We start from the raw sequence: 14892 nt of genomic DNA on the forward strand, positions 1-14892 counted from the left end.
GTGATCCACCAAGAGTTTGCCAAGCCTCTGTCCACCACTAAGACAGACACTGCAAACTCCTCTTGCAAAAGATCTGTAGTACACCAGTGTCTATTCTCCCCCTTGCATTTGCATGGCATGTTACACAGACATATACACAGTGCTAACTACCAAGTGGAAGTTTTATTCTCTGAAGGCTTTTCACTTCCCTTGGACTAATTCCTGGCCCCTGAGCTGCAATATCTGCAGGGCTACATACCGTTGCTGGAGAGGAGCGTGAAGTATGTGACAGAGAATGTCTAGTGTTTTCCATCCCCCCATGAATGAGATAGGCTCCCGAGCCGGAGAGGATCTGACTTCCCCCAATGTCCATGGTGATGCCCACCATGTTGTGAGAGGGAATGGCTGTAGGAGAGGAGGATGCCGCTGTAGTCACCTGAGCTCCACCTCCCTGCGGTTCGAAGTAGGATGCTGCGCTGCTGGGGGCGTAAATCTGAGCTTCCGTGTTGTAGGAGTAGGCAGCTCGTCTGTCAAAGGAACAATAGGGTCAGGAGGTGGAGAGGAGCTCCTCGATCTAACCTCATGGACAGCAGCTTCTGAAATCAGGAACACCTTTGGAGAAAGGATGGATTTGCTCCATTGAATCTGAAACCTGTGCTGGAGGAGTCAGTCCTGGCAATGGTGACCAGACCTCTGACTGCCCTGGAGCAAAGGCCCATGGCAACAGTGAGAGCAGACCCCAGGAGTAGCTCTGCAGCCAGTGTAGGTAACTTCAGTGAGGAAGGCTGAGAGCATCCCCAGGGACAGTAGGAGGAAGAAGAAACCTTATAAACCCCCCTTCTTTCCATAGCAGTTCTGCCCTGGTTCCTAGAGCCACCCCATATCACCACACAATGGGCTGGGCAGAGGAAAATGCCTGACACTTCAATGTGGCAAGATTCCCTGGAATTCGATGAGAACACCTCTTCCAAGGCTGGAGTCTGGCTGAAACTACCCCTATGCATGTAACATGGCACGAGAAACAACTGTCCCTCCTCTTCCTCCTTTTACCATGCCAGCAGTGCCAGGGTGGAAAGAGACTGAGAGGACCAAAGGGCTCAACCCAGCTTTGAGGGGAACAGGGCTCTGCTACTGCCAACAAGGGACTCTTACATGGTTCCATTGGTATAAACAACTTCTCCTCCTTCCACATACTGGACCTGGGATGGATATACATGCTGCACGGCTTGCACCTGAAACAAGCATCAGAAACTTGAGTTAGGGATTGCCTGGGAACAGCAGGAGAAATTGCGTATCACAGCCTTAAACAACTCTCAACATTGAAACTTATCAACTTTACCTTGACATTTAGGTGTTTTTTTTTAAAGAGAAGGAAAACCAAACCAAAAACACATACACACCCCCTTAGGAATCCCAAAGGACATATTTATTTTTAAAGGTCAAATTAAAATGAATAAATAAGTCCTTGCTCCATGAGCAGTGGAAACAATGGAGCAGGGTTTCCTCTGCACACACGTCTCAGGGCTGGTTCTTTGCTGACTAATAAGGGTGAGATCATGCTGCAGCCTTTCCTTCACAGAAGAGGTTGCAGTGTCCATCTGGAGGGACACAGTTGTCCTCAGTCAAGTTGGGGTTTCCTTTGCTGAAACTGAGCAACCAAAGACTTGCTAAAGGCTAAAGTCAAGAGAGTCAGACTCACTGCTCACATGAAGCAGCATCACATGGGCCTGGTTTCTTAGGAAACAAGGACTGCAAAAGGCAGAGTTCAGATAAATAAGAACACTTGTGTGGCTCTGTCACCTCACCTTGCTAGGCAGCCACACGCAGACAGGGCATTTATTTGTGGCATTAAAAAAGAATCCCAAACACTGCCTCTAAAAAAGTCTTTACAGAGGAGGACTGCTTTTAAACGGCAATGAAAAGCATCCATCAAATCTTCAGATATAGAGAAGACAGCTGGGATGCTGAAGGTTCTTTCTAAACTTTAAAGAAGGGAGATGGTGAAAGCTGCTCTCATAGTGATCTCCAGGGCTCTCTCATCAAGAGCATGGATTTTCCTAAGCAGCTATCTGGCAATGTTTAGATGTCGTGTGGGTGACACAGGGGTGTCTCACCCCAGATGTATTATTACCTGTTGTGCAGCCTGCTGAACTCTGGGAACAGAGATTTGCTGCATCTGCGCTCCTTTGGGAGCAGAGCCCGTGGCTTGGACCAAAACCCTCTGAAAGAAGAAGATACAGCAACAGCCACTTACTCTCGGTGTGTAACACAGGTAAGTTAGGTATTCCCTTTCAAACTCTCAAGGAAAGCTTGACTCCTACTTCAGTAGCACTAGTCTCTCTTTCTTAGCATCCCTGCGGTTCCCATCCTTCCAATGCAATGTGCACCAGACACCCCCCTCGACCCCATACCCCAAGCTTGGGAAAAGCTGGATCCACATTTTCTGACATGGATCATCTTGTCTCCACACAAGGAAGTAACACCACCTCAACATGAGCTTCAGTCACAGCTAAACAAGAACCACTCCTCACACATTCACATCTTCCTCCTATCACAAAGTTTCTTCTCTTAGGGATGCTATTCTAGTATATATCTAGTATATATCAAGTATATCCAGTTGGAACTGGATGATCTTAAGGTCCTTTCCAAACCTAACTATTCTATGATTCTATTCCAAACCACCCTCTGCCTCCTGCAACAAGAAATCCCATTCTCCAAGCACAGCCCTTCCAGTTTCTACCAGCACCAAAGCTCCCATGAAGCATCTCCATCTTCAGTGCCATGACGGGCACAAAACTGCTTTGCCTTCCCTTGTGGTGGCCACTGTCCTCTACCTCTGCACTGTCATTTCCATCATCCTCCTGCTCTCTGTGCTGGCATTCAGTTTGAGGTTGGACACACACCTCATAGAGTGCTCAGCACCTTGCAGATCCAACAAAACAAGCATGGGGATGTGGGGAATGGAGAGAAATGATTCAGTGAGGCCCAAAGCCAAGTATCATTATGGTCTTTTAAACCAGTGAGGACCTTCCCCAAGGAGACAGTCATCTTCTGTGGGCTGAGGCTTTAAAAATACCCAGCAGATTGGGCCAACAGAACTAAAAGCTGCCAAAGAATCCCACATGAATCCTAAAGAGACCCTGACCACTACTGGCTACCTTATGCACATAAGCTTCTGATTTTTAGCCCTCTGGCTGGAATTATTCATCCCCAACCTGTAAGATGAGGCCGTCCTGTTCATACAGCCTTTGCTCACACTGAAAGGTAGCCCAGTGATCAACAACACCAAAGGCTTCAGCCTCACACCAGTCACGCTGCCAGCAGCTCATCCCTAGTGTTTTCTTTGTCCTGCTGGTGAGAAGGGAAGGGGCTGGATGCTTCTCCTCTTCAGCAATCTTCCATGATCCTCTGGGTCTTCCTTAATCCATGGAGTTCCACTCCATACTCCGTGTCACGACGACAGCACCGGCACAGGCTGGATGGGTAATTTCATAATCCAAAACCAAGGGGGTTTCTAAACTTCTTTAACAAGTTGTCACAGTCAAATGACTGACAATGCCTAAAATACACTACTGCTCAGTGGTATCCTCATCATTCCAACAGGAACAAGAAATTGCCCAGAGCAATCCAAGATGGGAAGTTTGAGAGGTGACAGCGAGCTGGGCAGTGAGATGAATGTCTGGGTCTGCTGGGGAGATGCTCCTACCAATTCATAACTTCTAATTATTCCTTTCCATCAGCATCCAATGGCAGCTGCTTCTGTTCACTTGGGAGCTGGGAAGGGTGTAGCTAAGTTACACCCACCCATCCTCTTATCCCTCCAGCTTCCTGCGACAACAACTTCTTGCGATAGTTCCCCAAAAGGCACAAAAAGGAACCAGTTTTACTTAACCCTTCCCATTTCCAACTAGGCAGATTCATTCATCAGCTGAAGCTATCATTTCTCTCCCATCAGGAGACCTCCCAAGTGCATCATATTAATGTATCAGAATCATGGACATCTCCTCCCCACCTACCAAATGAAAAGACCAGCATGTGGCTTCTCCACCTCTCCCTGCCTTAGCACTTCCCTCACCTCTTTGTTGAGTTCAGTACCTCATTGGCAGAGATGCCTTTAAGGACTGTTTTGTTTTCTCCTGCTTTTATTGACACACCATATAACAACAGGATCTTACACTAAAGCAAACACCAGACTGCATGAAGTGGCTTCCTCAGGTAGTCAAGATCTAAATCCCATGGTTTATAGCTTGCACATTTGTAGGGCTAACATAGGAAATCTCTGTGGCTTTTAAAAGTCCAGCAATAGGTTCTCTCCACTACTTCAAGTTGCTGATGAACAAACCTAAAATCCCAGAGTGGCATCCTTACTACAGCAAGGACACCTTCCACTGGACCCGGTTGCTCCAAGCCCCATCCAACCTGGCCCCTCCCCATATAAACCCCCTGGATTAAAATACATCTGCCAGCAAACCCAGTCTCTCCTACATGGAAACCCTATTCCCTGCTGTGCATCCATTACCTGCTGAGATGATGGCACCAGCTGCACCACCGGAGCTTGGGCTGACGCTGAGGTGTGAAGTGCCACAGAAGCTGCTGAGTCTGATCCGCCCTCTGAACTCTGCATGCTCACTGCTGGGGAGAGCGGAGGGGAGGTCAGGCAGGGAAAGCACAGCTACACCCCAAGAACCCGCGGCCCAACGGCACAAAATCCCACTGGAAGGTGCAAGGGAAGTGCTAGGAAGGAAGGTGCTACCTTCCTACACAGAGGCCTCTTTTTAGTCTTGGAGCTAATTTTAATAGAGGATTCTATTAAGAAAAAAAGAAAGTTGCACAATTGTTCCACCGAAAAGGAGAGGGAAGGAACAGAAAATGCATTTCTAAATATAACCAAAAAGTAGCGCTGGAAAATTAGTGTGTCACAGTGAGGACAGCTCCAGATCTGGAAGAGTAAAAGCACGCTTCTAAAATCACTTTCATTCCTTATCATCTTTAACTACTGCAAAGAAAAAACCCTGGATAAATATGTGCCTGGAGCTTAGCTAATGCTGTCAGAAAAGTAGGGTGGCCAGTTTGGGTTATAATAACCGATAATCAAACATGAAGAGCATCTTTTTAACACCCCCAAATCACCCCCACAAAGAAACACCTCCCCGCTCCCACCCATTGCCCCAGAACCCCATCAGCCTCACTCAGGTCCCCAAACACTGACACCATCATCCTCCAGTCCTGCTCCCACATTGCAACCCTATGGAGGTGATGCCCTCAGCATCTTCAAGTTACCCGCGTCCCCCCATTCGGTCCAGCACTGCTCAGCCACCTTGGGAAGCATCCCAAGGGCCACATCCTGGGGATGGAGAGATGGCAGGAGGGCAGGGTTTTTTATCCCTTGGGGCTCCTTGCTCCAACATGGCACTGCCCTGGCTCCCTGTGTCCATCGCCACCCAAGGGACACCAAATCTGCTGCTTCTCAAGTGCAAATAGTGTCATATGGGGGGTTTTGATGTAATATGAAGGGGGGGACCTTTTATTTCTCAGTTTCTTGTGAAAGGTCCTGTTTAAAAATCTATTTTAGGAGCTTTCTTGCTGCCACTTGAAAACCAAACCCTTCAGAAGCATCCCGATTTGGAGCAGCAGCACCTCTCCTCTCTCAGCCTCACTGCTGAGCATAACGGAGCCTCCAAATAACAGCAGGAAACCTTTTCCATTTTGTTTCCTTTCTGCGTCAACATTTAAACTTCTTCCTCGACTTTGTGCATGTTAAGAGGCAAAAAGGGAAAATGAGAGGGATTCTGGCCTATCATCTGATAGCTCTTTGTGGCAAAAGGCAATGCAACGGGGAGGTAAAGGGCTCTGGTTCACAGCTTTTGAGGGTTTTGCAAGTGGAAGACTCTAGCATGGAGAGGTTAGAGAAGAGAGGTGAATTGCCCAATATATTTTAATGATCTGTTTGAGAATGGGTCTGGGGGGGTCAGATCTTGGCATTTCAAGTCTACAGCAAGCTCTCTTCTCAAGTGTACTTCTAACGCGAAAAGGATGCTCAGAAGAGATGCTGGCTCCAAATTACCACCTGCTCCTCCCTGCTGATGTATTTCACCTTCTGGTTTCCCTCGGTGACCCAAAGAGGGGCAGGGTGGAAGCTGAACTGTCTGCTGCCAAAATAAATCATCAATGTACTTCTCAGTTTTGCTACAAAACACAGGCTCTGCTACCGATGACAACCAAGCCAGACACAGGGACTGAGGAAATCTGGTCCTTCCAGACAAGATAGAGAGACACAGAAGCACCGGGGCCACCAAGGCACAAGACTTCTTATGATCTTGTTTATCAGTGCAGCATCCTGGATAAAGAATAATTCATTTCCCATTAAAGCCATCCTGTGCTTCCTGAGGACTGGAGAGACACACACTGCTAATGTTAATCCGCAGTGATGAAAAGCTGACAACAGAAACAGAATTCCTATGCTCTGAGAAACCACTGCAAGGTGCTCCAGAGCTTTGCTGATGTCCCAGGAGCACAGCTCCTGAGCGAGCAGGCACGAGAGGCAGGGATCCAGAGGATGGATAAAGCATCAGCTTTCCAGGAGAGGGAATGTGGCATCCGAAGTCTTCTTGGGTGCTGTGTGTGTGGTGTAAGGAACACCCTTGTGGCTCCTTTATGGACATCGGCTGCTGGAGCTCGGCTGTCTGCTTGAGCAGCTCTTTGGCAGTTCTGCCACATCCCTAAAGCAAATGCCCATGAAAGGACCCGCTTCTCTGCTTCCATCTCATTTATCACCTCCCACAGGGAAGGAAGTTTTACAGTGTTTCTGATCATCCTCTTCTAACAGAGATGCAGATGAATCAGAGAAGATGCTGCGAGGGCTGGAGCAGCTCTGCTCTGGAGCCAGGCTGAGAGAGCTGGGCTGGGGCAGCCTGGAGAAGAGAAGGCTCCTGAAGGGGAGACCTTAGAGCAGCTCCAGTGCCTAAAGGGGCTGCAGGAAACCTGGAGAGGGGCTTGGGACAAGGGCCTGTAGGGACAGGCCAAGGGGAATGGCTTGAACCTGCCCGAGGGGAGACTGAGCTGAGCTCTTAGGCAGAAGCTCTTCCCTGTGAGGGTGCTGAGGCGCTGGCACAGGGTGCCCAGAGAAGCTGTGGCTGCCCCATCCCTGGCAGTGCTCAAGGCCAGGCTGGACACAGGGGCTTGGAGCAAGCTGCTCCAGTGGAAGGGGTCCCTGCCCGTGGCAGGGGATTGGAACTGGGTGAGCTTTAAGGTTCCTTCAACCCAAACCATTCCATGATTCCTTACTTGGCTCAAAAGCGAGCCCTCCTGTTTCCCAAATATCTCAGATTTGCTGCCTTCCTCTTAGATTTGGTATAAGAGAGAGAGGTTCATCCCAGCCATGCTTGCTTCCTCTGGTGCCTGGGGAAGGATGCTGTAGCTCTCTCACAGCACGATTGACCAGCAGAAGCTATTAGAAAGTGTCTCGTGGCGTTTGGCAGCGGGTGAAAGCCTGGCATCTTGGCAGCCTCTGCACTGGGGAGCTGGCACGAACTGAGAAGCTTATTAGTAGTCAGCAGAGCTGCTGGTGGGTCACAGAGAGGACCAGCATCCCCATCCAGGGCTCCTTGCAGGGCTAAGAGAGCAAAGAGACAAGTCAGTTGTTATGCCAGGGAAAAGAGCAGATGGGACCTGACCATGCATCAGGAATGAAATTGCTGTGAAAAGCGCCTTGCTCAAGACATCAGTAATACAGGTAGAGACAAGTTTAAAACTCTGGTTGCTCAACAGGGTTGGTGGTGTCAGGGGCAGCATCAGGCCTGCGGAAGGCATTGCAGAAATCTGGATTCCAGGTTGCATCATCCCTGAATGAACCATGCAGATAACAAAGCTCCTGTTTACTCACAGCTATCTCGGTATCCAAGCAAACAGGAAAGAAAAGACAGAAAACAACTAAGAATTTCTGGGTGCTATTTCTGGTGCTGCCACCCATTTGCTCCATGACCTTGAACAGATGCTTCCCCTTCCCCAGGCTTCAAGTTTCCCACTCCTAAAAAAGCCAGACACTCCCCCAGGTAAGGGATTTCTTGAGCACTGGCCTCAAAGTCTGAATGCATTTGAGAAAGACAAGTAGTACTATCACTAGCCTTGAGGGGTGATAAAAACTCCACTTCTCACCCTTCCATTCATAAGCCACATTGCCTTCATGTAAATGGCCTTGCTTTTGTTAATCTCTCTTGCCTAAACCAGCTGCCAAAGGCTGGGAAAGCAGAGATAAGAGGAGCAAAACATGCTCCATGCTCAAATTTGCAGCCAGAATGAGGAGGGAAAGAGGGGGCAGCAGGAGAACAGCCCACAGCTTCCAAGTGCTGAAAAGGGAAAGCAGCAGCATCCTCTGCAGCGGTTCCAAGGTCCCCAAAAGAGCGCAGGAAAGGAAGGAGCTGGAAGGGTGCTGGGGCTGTGCTGCCAGGAGATGAGGAACTGCAAGTGTTTTTCCAAGGAATGGTTTCATATAAACTATGAGCTCCTGAGCACGCAAACAAAACCATTTCAGAGCTAAATGCCAACACCCCAAGCATCCAGTACCTGCTGCTGAGCAGAGCCAGAGCAGGAGCCTGCCCCAGCGAGGAATCTGGGCTGCTTTCCTTTGGTGCTCTGGTCCATGCTCCATGGGACATATAAGGACCAGCAGCATCCCAGGCAGCCCTGAGCCTTCAAATAAAAGAGGATATACATCCTTGACTTCCTCAGGCCCACGGTTGCTCCTGTTGGAACTGCAGCCCAGCTCCTTGGAGGTTTCATACTGGAAGATGTCACCAATTGAAGTGAATATAATCCTCCCCTGCCTCACTTTTCTATTTGAGGAGCAGCCTCACAGAAAGCAGGGGTGGGACTGGCACAGTCTTGGCTCTCATGGGGTATTTAGGCCTCGTATTTATATCTCTTTCTTTTCTGAAGGCAGAAATGTAAAATGCATGAGCTAGCCTACACCAGCATCCAGACTGATCATACATCCATACTAGTGCTGCTTTCAAAGCACCAACAGTGTTACTGTTCCAGTGAATCACTTGCTTAGTTGAAGACAAGTATTTGAAGACTTATTCGAAGACAAGTATCATAAAGTATTGTATTTAATTTGCTTTTCAAAGCTTACTTGGTCATCCTTGTCCAAAGCCCCTCTCCATGTTTCTTGTAGCCCCTTCAGGGCTACACGACCTCAGGCTGCTCTGAGGTCTCCCTGCAGCCTTCTCTTCAGATACTGGGAGGCTGCTATGTAATACTGGAACATAAGTGAGGGAAAGGAAAACATCTTTGATGAGTTTCTCGTTCAAGAACTATCAATTATTCTACTTTATTATTTTTCTATAAAAAGGTGGGAAAAGTGTCTTTTTCCAGGTGAACTTGCTCTAATTCCACTTGCTTGTTTTATTTCTGATGGTTTTGTTCAAACAGGAAGCACATGCCAAGTGCATTAGCTCTCCTGCTAAAAGGAGGTATCCTGAACTTTTAATCATCACCTGTACGCATCAGCCGCATCCCATAGAACTAATCCAAGATAAATCTGTCATGGGGACAGACAGAAGCTTCATTCCATGCAGACACAGGACTAAAAAGGGTGGATGCACCAGGACTGCAGGAAACCTCAAGAGCTGAATGTTATTGCTAATGGCATTTTATAGGAAGCTTTACCCTGAATCAATGCAGGAGGTAACCTTTGGACATCTTTAATATTAGCAGGAGCTAATGCCATGTAGGAGCCCCAGCACCAGGCGCTCAGCTGTGCACAGTTTGGGCTCCATGGATTCTTCCTGTCAAATGGCTCTTGGGCTGAGCAGGGGGTGAAATAACCAGGGAATCACATATGGTCCCGTTTCCATCTGCAAGTTCAGCATACAGCCATCCCTTTATAGAAACCTCCTGATATCTGGTATTTTACTGCAAATACTGGGGATGCTGTAGTTGAATTTCAACCCCCCTAACGGTTACTTCTCATCCAGAACACTGCTGGGATCAAAATCCAAAGCCAGGGGTTTGCTTGCTTTCTTTTTGCTTGGTTTTGTGAGTTTTTTGCATGCTTCAAAAGAAGGGTTTTTTACATTTTAAAAGGGTTCTTTGGTTTCTGGCACTTTTATTCAGGTTTAGTTGGCCTGGAGCTTGCATAAATAGGAAAACCAGAAAAGGAATAAGGGAATTCAGAAGGAATAAAAATGCTATTTGAGCATCACATTCTTATATGGGCTCTAAAAGAGGAATGAGGGGTTTGACATTGCATAGATTCACTCCTGAGAATCCTCAGTGCTCTCAGAAATGACTGATAATAAGAAAAGGAATGCTGGGAAGAGCAGATTTTGACCTTCTTTTCCAGCAGATGCACACTATCCATCAGTTTATCCACCACCCTCTATGCCCTATTTTTTTACTAAAGAAAAACTTCACTATTTTCCAGTTCGTTCAACATTTTTGCCTTAGTTTCTGTTTAGGAATTTGCCCTGAAAAGGCTTCGGCTGTGTTTTAACTGGGGCATAGAAAGGAACTGTTTAATACCTTGGAAAAGGAAACACAACCTGCTCTAGTGGAAGGTGTCCCTGCCTGTGACATGGGGTTGGAACTGGATGAGCTTTAAGGTCTCTTCAACCCCAACCATTCCATCAGTCTATCATTCTATGAAATCTATTGGATGTGAATGAAAATGAGACCAAGTGAACCACACCGCCTCAGAGCAGAAGTGAGACAAACACCGGTATCAGCCCCAGCTTGCCTCTGTGTTCACATATATCCTTTATTCCCTGCTGCGTGTGTCTCCAAAGCCTGACATCTAGAAGAAACACCAGGCGCTCCCCTGGAACATGATCCCAGCTCACCCATCCATGAAACTCTTCACTTTTGGGTGGCAGAACCAAAGAGAACCTGCTCTATCATGTTCTCTCTATCACCCATGTTTAGGAGATCCCTCTTCCTTCAGACCATAAAGGGGATGCCCTGTTAGCGATGGGTGCATCTGGAAGTCTGGTTATTTAGCACCTGAACTTAATCCTTGTCCAGAATGTTCTACAATTGGCACAGCCACAATCCCAGCTGGACCTAGGAGAGCTGCAGTGTTTCCTGGGTTTAAAGTGGCTCTAAAAGCCTTGGAAGAAGAACCTGCTGTTCTGGCTTTCAGAGGGAGCCAGGAAATGCTGGAGCAGGCTAAGACAGGACAAATCTCAGCTCATCAAAACCTTGACCTCCATCCAAACCCCTCATCACACACCAAGGACAGCCCAGAATGCCTGCAGCAACACCGAGGATAGTGCTGGGCATCCCCAGCAGCAGACACAAGCACTCGGGTACAATCTGCATCCCAAGGGCTGCAGCAGCTTCCACCTTTCACAACCTAAACCAGCATCCCCTTCCTGCAGAGGAGAGGGGAGAGGTTTGGGCTCTGGGCAGGGGGAAGGTGCCCTTATGGCCATTGCAGCCGAAAGCAAGCCCTGTCAGATGAGCAGGGGCTGGCACTTGAAGGGTGATCATCGGAAGGGCATCCTGAACCTCATGTCACAAACTTTAGCCTTTTAGTAAGTGGCAGGAAGTGAAGGGGACGGAAGGGGGAAACAAACAGGACAAGGAACCTGGTAAGAACCTGATTTTGGAGAGGCTGCTTGTTATATTGCTATGAAATGTTATGAACAGAGAAGGCACCAGACCCTTCCACTGATGGGGTTAAATGAATTTAAACCAGAAGCAAAGGCTGCTTGTCCAAGAGCTCCAGTTCCCTGGAAACACAGATAAACCCAAAGCACACATCTCAAGGGCAGCAAGCAGTGCAGACCTGCTTAGGGGCTCTGTTAGCTGCTTGGTTTTCTGTTTTCAGCAACCTGGTCCTCATGGAAAAATACAAGTTTGGAAACAGCTTTTATTAGCGAGTTAATAATACACCAAAATACAAATATACACTCGGTCTTTAATTAGATGTCATGGACTCAAGTCAAGGAATACAGATACACACACACACACACACACACACATGGAACTGTTGTGTAACAGCAACTCACTCATCTTTGCTGTGGCTTTAAAAGTAACTTCCAGAGAGGCAGAAGAGAGGGAGGAATGTGTCTGTGCTGGCTGTGTGATGTGGAGTTTCCTTAAGAGCCAGCTGAGACTCAAGAGCAGACACTGTGATGGTTTAATGTTTTGTGCACAAATCCCACGTGCATGGGTCTCAGACCTGAACATGGGCAATGTAATGCTGTGAACCTCCCCCCCCACAAAACCCTGTCCTGTTTGCTTTCTGGGTTAATAAGAGGAATACTCTCCAAGTGTCAAAGCCAGGACTTGATTCCTTCAGATCTGAATGCATCCCTTCTGGTGCTCAGAAACACAGGGGCCAGCCTGCAGCCTATTCACTGCCTCTGCATTTCACCCTCAGGCTCCCAACAGAACCACCTGGGAGTCCCTGTTTGTCCTCAAAGTCCAGTGAGTGCTTGAAACTCAGAATCCCAGCCTGGGTTGGGTTGGAAGGGACCTTAGAGCTCACCCAGTTCCAACCCCTGCCATGGGCAGGGACAGCTTCCACTGGAGCAGCTTGCTCCAAGCCCCTGTGTCCAACCTGGCCTTGAGCACTGCCAGGGATGGAGGAGTTGTTTCCTTCCTCTTCACTAGCTCAGTTTTGCCTTCAGGAAGGGTTTGCTACAATGATGGCAAATAATGGTACCCAAGAAACAACCCCTTGATATCTGGTGAGCAGTAAGGAAGCTTCTGGAAGGAGGAATTACAAGTCACACACCACACTGTACTCCATACCAAGGCCCTTCAGATACCAGCTCTACATAAGCCTTGGTGCTACCTGGCAAAACCAAGCCCAACTTCTGGGCTCAAATTAATCATTTTCTCACATGTTTAATAGGTGCACTGCAGGGGTTTCCCAGGCTGTGATTCACCAGGGGAAATAACAGCACATCAAGTGAAAATCTGGCACAAAAGCATTCCAAAGGTTCCTGTCCAAGCCGAATCTTAGTCACCCAAATCAGAACGTCTGGTTATTTGAGCCCTGTGGTCTGTAGCCCTGCTTCTGTGTGCTCTCAGGATGATCCCAGGTACCTGAGTACGGCTAATTCCCACCCTACACACTTAGTGAACTGGGACCAGTTCATTTTGGGACCAGAAACTGCAAACCTTGGTACTCGACTGTGGTTTTGCAATACCAGCTTTTCTAGCTTGTCCTATGGCAGAGAACTGTGGAATATGCCACTGTAAGTGTGAAGTAGGAGATTTGCTGCAGGATTTCATTTAGATGTGGCTGTTTCCATCATGCCTCTCCAGTGATCAACAAACACAGAAGCAACCGCTGCCAACACAGCCCTGTATGTTGTTATTTATTTACACAGCACCATTCACAAGCAGCGTGGGGCTTAACAAGGTTAAGCAGAACAAGCCACAAACATCAACTGTGGCCATTCAGAGGAGAGACAACTTTGTCTTGGATTTTACAGCCTGAGCTTGAGGGCTCTGGAGGCTGCTCATGGACTGAAATACGGCTCAAGGGGATGAGCAAGTGGTCACGGGCATTGGTGATGCTGTGGGTTTGTGCTTGGGAGTTTGAGAAGCCTGAAAGGAGCAAGGAGAGAAACAAGAAGTGGTCACCGTTCCCCTTTGAGAGGCAGGTAGTACCTGGGCTGGCACGAGGAGGAAGAAGATGGACTAAGGGCAAGCTTCTTCATCTCTCTCAAACATCTGCATGAGCAATGGGACAGGAGCAATTGCTTTCCAGTGCACTGGTAAGAGTGTACAGAGAAGAGGAGCAAGGTGCTGGGTATTTCCCTGTAGGAACTCAGGGTTCATACAGCTCTTAGTGATGGGTACTGCAGACTCCAGCATTAACACGACCCCAGACAGAAAACGCAAACTATCTAGAAACACACAATTCTTCCTGGAAAGGCAAAGAAATGAGAAGGCTGCTTCAGATGCCCTAGAAACACAGTTTGGGAATAGGTATTTGAATATTCTGCTCTTGGAGAAAAGCCCTGCTGTATTTTAGGTGAGGACAGCGATAGGACAGACCGTATTCTAGACAAACGGGAGAAGAGCTTGCAACAACTGCTCTGATAGCCCCCACTCTCCCAAAGAAAGAGAATTGACTGTTACTGAACTAGAATGAAGTGAATTATGCCTTTTATCCAGGCAATAAATTCCTGTGGGCAGTGGGTTTGGCCTGGAGACATAAAGAGGGGGGGTGGCTTCGTCTGAGAGGCCTCTCAGGCCACTGCCCCTTCTGTCCTCAGCCTGGCTAGGGAGGGGTTCAGATGACACCCACAAACTGCTTGATCTCCATCCACTGAGCGGGCAAGGCAAAGCTGCACTTTAACATCCTCCAGCGCTGTGCTCAGTGTGCTCGGCGGTTGTGGAACCGAGAGGGAAGATTTAAGCCCTTTTGAGCCATAAACTCACGGAGGGGGAAGCTGACTTGAATCCTGATCCTGACGTTACCTTGAGGGGATCCAGGGACCCTCCCCAGCCCCTCGGAAGCGCGGCGCGGGCGGAGGAAGCCGCCGATACAGGGGGAGGATGCGCAGCCAGCGCTGTTTGGGGAGCAACAGCGGTTGCCAGGGGCGACGCGGTCCCCTCCCGTGTCCAGGGCGCGTTGCTCGGCAACGCGGGGAGCGCTTCCCAAACCAAACATCCCCATCCCCATCCCCGCCCGCCCTTCCCGCCGCGAGCGCTCACTAAATATGTCAGCGGGTATTTTCAGCAGCCCGGGAGGACTGACAAATAATTTCTTTGCTATAGTAACTGCGCGGGGGGGGACACGGGACCGGACCGAGGGCTCCGGGGCTTTGTTTGGGCTTTATTTAATTGTTCTTTCAGAATAAACGGATTAGCAGGCTGGGCAGTTCGATGGGCTCCAAAGCAGATGCCCAGGAAAGGAACCGTCTTGGGTTTGTTTGGTTTTTACAAACATTA

The 14892-nt window shown here is 48.5% G+C and overlaps 1 protein-coding gene across 6 annotated transcripts in view; it reads right to left on the minus strand.

Moving 5' to 3' along the window:
* Positions 1-14892, minus strand: part of LOC133213615 (DNA-binding protein RFX2-like) — a 51214-nt gene that overhangs the window by 20402 nt on the left and 15920 nt on the right. For 2 of the 6 annotated variants that reach the window (XM_061355952.1, XM_061355954.1), the window contains exons 2-5: positions 4499-4611; positions 2111-2200; positions 1132-1211; positions 239-506 (exon numbers count right to left, since the gene is read on the minus strand). In XM_061355952.1, the coding sequence (XP_061211936.1) occupies positions 239-506; positions 1132-1211; positions 2111-2200; positions 4499-4603 (543 nt within the window). In that variant the 5' untranslated portion in view covers positions 4604-4611. Of the gene's footprint in view, positions 1-238; positions 507-1131; positions 1212-2110; positions 2201-3194; positions 3488-4498; positions 4612-14892 lie in introns of those variants that run through there. The other 4 variants (XM_061355955.1, XM_061355956.1, XM_061355953.1 and 1 more) reach the window with 3 other exon arrangements.

This window comes from Neopsephotus bourkii, unplaced genomic scaffold (genome assembly GCF_033783945.1).
Source record: "Neopsephotus bourkii isolate Nb327-2 ecotype Australia unplaced genomic scaffold, CSIRO-AGI_Nbou_v1 NB_838, whole genome shotgun sequence".
NCBI lineage: Eukaryota > Metazoa > Chordata > Aves > Psittaciformes > Psittacidae > Neopsephotus > Neopsephotus bourkii.